Here is a 4,805-nt window from a genome sequence, read left to right on the forward strand (position 1 = left end):
TCCAGCTGCAGCTCCCTGATGCAGCCTACAGGGACTACCCGAATCATCAAAGCTCTCCAAATCTTTTCCGAAGATTCAAAGAGCTTCGAATTGATTTGGACCTTTTAATTGGTCCCCTGAATCACCCAGGGGATTCGGATCGAATCGGATTCGGAGATTCGGCCATCGGATCCATTGAATCGGATTCGGAGATTCGGCCACCAAATTGGGCCGAATCTCCTCTGGATCAAAACAGTACCCGAAGCTTCGCACAGCCCTAAGAGTTTGCTCATCACATCAGTTCCTTCAGAATGTAGTTGGTTGGATGTTTGTGTGTGTGCAGTATCTTTAAGAATAACTAACTGAATATAAATCAGCATGGTGCTGTTTTTGTAGATCAGCAGACCCAAAATCAATCAGTAAAAATATGTTATGACACTCCCATTCTTTCCGTAGATTATATGGTTTGTACTGTGTTGCAGTCAAATTATTTCAAACCAGTTTTTATTGTTTACAAAAAGGGTGACCCGTGATCCATTGTAAGGTTTACAATCCCTTATGCACATTTGCAGTAAACCTATGTTGTATTTAATATTGTCCACAAAAATTAATGGAGAATAATTATTTTTCATTGTAGATGGTTGATGTTAGTATTCAAGATTTGAAACAGCAGTTTGATCAAGAAATAAAAACATTAGCAAAGTAAGTACTGTGCTGTATAACTTCTGGCACTGATTTGAATCTAGACTGTATTGAAGGAGCCAGAGTTAATATGTGTGCTAGCATGCTTCTTTCAGAATGTCCTTGCTTTGGGTTTGGAGAAATAGATTCATAGACATTAGGGTCTGGAAGAGATCTGTCGAGATCATCAGGTCCAGCCCCTGCATTTGGCCAGGAAAGACTGCTGGGTTCAGATGACCCCAGCAAGGTGAGGTTCCAGATGTTTTTTGAAGATATCCAGAGTAGGTGATTGTATCACTTTGTGGGGAGTCTATTTCAGACCCTGGACACTTGAGTTGTAAAGTTTTTCCTTATGTCTAATCTAAAGTGGTCTTTTAGCAATTTATGACCATTACACCTAGTCTTCCCCTGGAGAGTGCTAGTGAACAGACGTTCTCCCTGTCCCTGATGGTGGGTCCCTTGTATACTTATAAGCTGCCACCAAGTCCCCTCTTGAGTTTTCTCTTCTCCAAGCTGAACAGACCCAAGTCTCTCAGCCATATGGCCTACTACTCTCCATACCTCTGACCATACACACAGCCCTCTTTTAGACTCTCTCAAGCCTCTCCACATCTTTCCTGAAGTGTGGTGCCCAAACTGGACGCAGTACTTCAGTTGTGGCTTCACCAAGGACGAGTAAAGCGGGAGGATGACATCCTTAGTCTTGTTTGAGATGCATCAGTAGATGCATGCCAGTGTTTTGTTTGCTTTGCCGGCTAGGGCATTGCATTGGTGGCTTATGTTCATTCTGTGGTCTATCAAGACCCTTTCGGCTGTGGTGCTAGTAATTGTAGCACTGCTGAGCCTGTAAGCATGTTGTGGGTTGTTTCTCCCCAGGTGGAGCACCTTATACTTTTTGGTGTTGAACATCATCAGGTTTTGATCTGCTCACCTGACGAGCCTATCCAGGTCAGCCTTTATCCCCAGCCTATCCTCCAGCGTGACCACAGTCCCCCATAATTTGGTGTCATCTGCGAACTTTTCCAGTCCACTTTTAACACCCGAATCCAAATCATTAATGACTATGTTAAAAAGTACGAGTACTGAACTCTGAGGGATGCCACTGGTCACCAAGCACCATGTTGACTCAGTTTCATCTATTATTACTCTCTGGGTCCTGCCTCAGAGCTGGTTTCCTAGTCATCAGACCGTTGGGTTATTGAGGCTGCAGTTCCCCAATTTTACCATGAGCATGTCGTGGGAGACCCAAGTCAAAGGCTTTTTTGAAATCCAAGTAAATGACGTTAATCTCATCTCCCTTTTCCAGGCGGCGTGTTACCTGATCGTAGAAGGAAGTGAGGTTGGTCAGACATGACCTACCCAGAACAAAGCCATGTTGGCTATCTATTAGAAGGCTGCCTTCCATTAACCTATTGCTAATGGATTCTTTAATAATTTTTTCCAGGATTTTTCCAGGGATTGAGGTCAAACTGATTGGCCTGTAATTCCCTGGATCCTCCTTCCTTCCTTTCTTGTAGATAGGCACCACATTGGCCCTCTTCCAGTATTCATTTTTTAAAATATAAATATTAATTTAATTATGAGATATTTTCATGTAATGCCTTTTAAGATAAAAACTTAACCTTATAAAGATTTCTGAATTATCTTAATTCTGCAAAATTGAACTGGCCCCTGAGCCTGTAATATTTGAGACTAAACTTTATTTTCTAAATGTTGAATCTGCTGCATATTTCTAAATATGTTTTGTTGCCAACAGGTGTCATCATGAAAACCTAGTAGAACTGCTGGGCTTCTCAAGTGATGGTGATCAACCTTGTCTTGTTTATGAATTCATGCCCAATGGTTCACTGCTTGACAGATTAGCTTGTCTAGTAAGTGAAATCTATACTCTCTTCTACCTTTTGTCTTTTAACTTTTTCAGTGACAATAGTTTATTTCCTTTTCCTCAGTATAATGGATTTGAAGTGGTCAAATTGTGCTACTCTATTATTATATAGACTCTCTATGTACATCAGTTAATTGATATAAACTTTTTTTCTCTGTGATTAGAGTTGCACAGAGAGACCCATTTTCTGAAATGTTTAAAAGCTTGTGACTCTTATCTTCAAGTAAAAGTGCTCTATGCTGCTTTTTAAAATACTGCATCATTTTTGGAAGAATCAGTGTTCTCCTTTCACACTAAGTTGCTTTCTTCACACTCACATTCAATGTAACCATTTTTGTCAGGCACACAAAAATTAAGTCTTTCTTAATTGTATTAGAAAATGCCCTTGTGACATCTGTTGCAACTCTCAGACAGTTGAAGTCAGTTACAGAAACTGTGTGAAAAAACAAAACTTCTTCTACTCCTTGATTAGCCAGTATAGAAATTGCAATTTTATAAGTAAAATTTTTATTTTTGTTTTATACAAATACTTCAACTTGTATTCTTGAGTTTTTAGTAATTAATAAATAATGTCACCTTTTGACAAGGTGTACCCTGTACACATGTGAAGAAATGTGACGTGAGTTGAGTTAGAAATGTCAGTTTTATTTATAGATCTAATTTACAGTTTGTACAAGGCAAGAAATATTTCTTACTTCATGTGTTTTTAGGATGTAGTTTTGCACTATATAAGCATACCTTCATCTTAACTATAGTGTAGTACAGAACTGTCCAGCTTGTGACTGGTGGAGATGCTGCATGCCATGCACACTGCAGGACACCAGGCTGCACGCTGCAAGAGTTGCAAGCACCGTGCTACATTGCCATACAGGCAGCCCAGCCCCCCATCATGTACACAGCATGGGTAGCTAGCCTGGCTCCCTCATCACTGCATGCTGTGTGGCTAAGGCAGGCAGGCCCTACTCTTGCCATATAAGCAGCCCAGTTTCTCCTACTGCATGTGACACCTGGGCAGGGCAAGGAGCCTGTTTCTTCCCTTCCCCCAGTAGCACATGGCCCCCTCCCTGAAGCCCTTCCCAGTACATTGCACTACCCCATCCCCAAGGGCAGGGTCAGGAAGCAAAAACTGGAGGAGGAACAGAGACCATGGCAGCCAGAGCAATGGTGCCAGTGGTAGATGGGCAGGAGCCCACAGTCTGCGTGCTAACCCCTCATGGGCCACAGGGACGTGAAAGCTTAAACAATTAATAGTAGAGGTGCACCAATACATCGGGCCAATTTCAGATCGGCACCGATGTAAAGAAAATTGATTGTATCGGAAATCGGCTTGTTGTGGTCAGTAATTTGGCTGATAAATGCCTGTGCATGTGCACAGCTTCAGCACAACACTCAGTCTGCAAGGAATACAGCCTGGTAGCTTGTGCAGCTGGTAAATCTGTTGTGGTGGAAGGGGAAAGGGCGTGGGGGCGCAAATAAATGCTCCCCCATGGTGAGGGAGGGAGTGGGGCAGGCACTGCCCAGCTGGGGTGGGATGGGGCACGGCACAGAACCATGGCTTGTCTAAGGCATATGGGGTTAGGGTATGAGGGGGGTACATGCCCCCAGTCTATGCAGAGCAGGGTGTGGTGGGCTGCTGCTGCGGGCAGCAGCATTGGGAGGGGGGGCTACAGGGGGGCTACAGCAAAATTTGGTGTGGCTGCAGGCCCCCCTTAACCCTCCTCCCAGTGCCACCACTGCCTGCCCCAAGTGCAGCCCAGCCCAGCCCAGCCCCCACTGGGAAGAGCCTGGCACCACCCCAGCCTGCAGCTGCAGTCTGCCCTGCCCCATTCCAATCTCAGGGAACATGTCACCCCAAACCCTCCCAGGGTGCGTGCACCCTGCTCCCCATCTGGTGCCCCCTAGATGTGGGACAGCTCTGTCCCACACCCCACGCCACCCTGGCTGGGCAGTGTCAGCTCCAGCCCCACTCCTCCCCCACCTCAGGAGCCTTGATCTGGCCCCCCACCACACCCCTTCCCTCCCCCCTCCCCTTCCACCACAACAGTCTTACCAGCTGCATGCAGCTGTATCGGAAATCTGATTGGTATTAGCCTCCTTAAAAATCGGCTATCTGTATTGACCCCCAAAATCTCTTATCGGAGCGCCCCTACTTAATAGTTTAACTGATAAGTGCAGTGATAACCAGTTAGTTTTCTGGTTATCCTTTAGCTTGGGGCCAGCACAGTCTGGCAAGGAAGGGGGGAAATGGAAGCTGCATAGT

At 44.9% G+C, this 4,805-nt stretch overlaps 1 protein-coding gene across 7 annotated transcripts in view; it reads left to right on the top strand.

Moving 5' to 3' along the window:
- The window catches only part of IRAK4 (interleukin 1 receptor associated kinase 4), a 31,303-nt gene that overhangs the window by 10,204 nt on the left and 16,294 nt on the right, over positions 1 to 4,805 (top strand). For all 7 annotated transcript variants that reach the window (XM_025208440.1, XM_025208436.1, XM_014521821.2 and 4 more), the window contains 2 exons: positions 617 to 681; positions 2,417 to 2,531. In XM_025208440.1, coding sequence (XP_025064225.1) covers positions 617 to 681; positions 2,417 to 2,531 — 180 coding nt within the window. The remainder of the gene's footprint in view (positions 1 to 616; positions 682 to 2,416; positions 2,532 to 4,805) is intronic.

Source organism: Alligator sinensis, unplaced genomic scaffold, assembly GCF_000455745.1.
Source record: "Alligator sinensis unplaced genomic scaffold, ASM45574v1 scaffold147_1, whole genome shotgun sequence".
Taxonomy (NCBI): domain Eukaryota; kingdom Metazoa; phylum Chordata; order Crocodylia; family Alligatoridae; genus Alligator; species Alligator sinensis.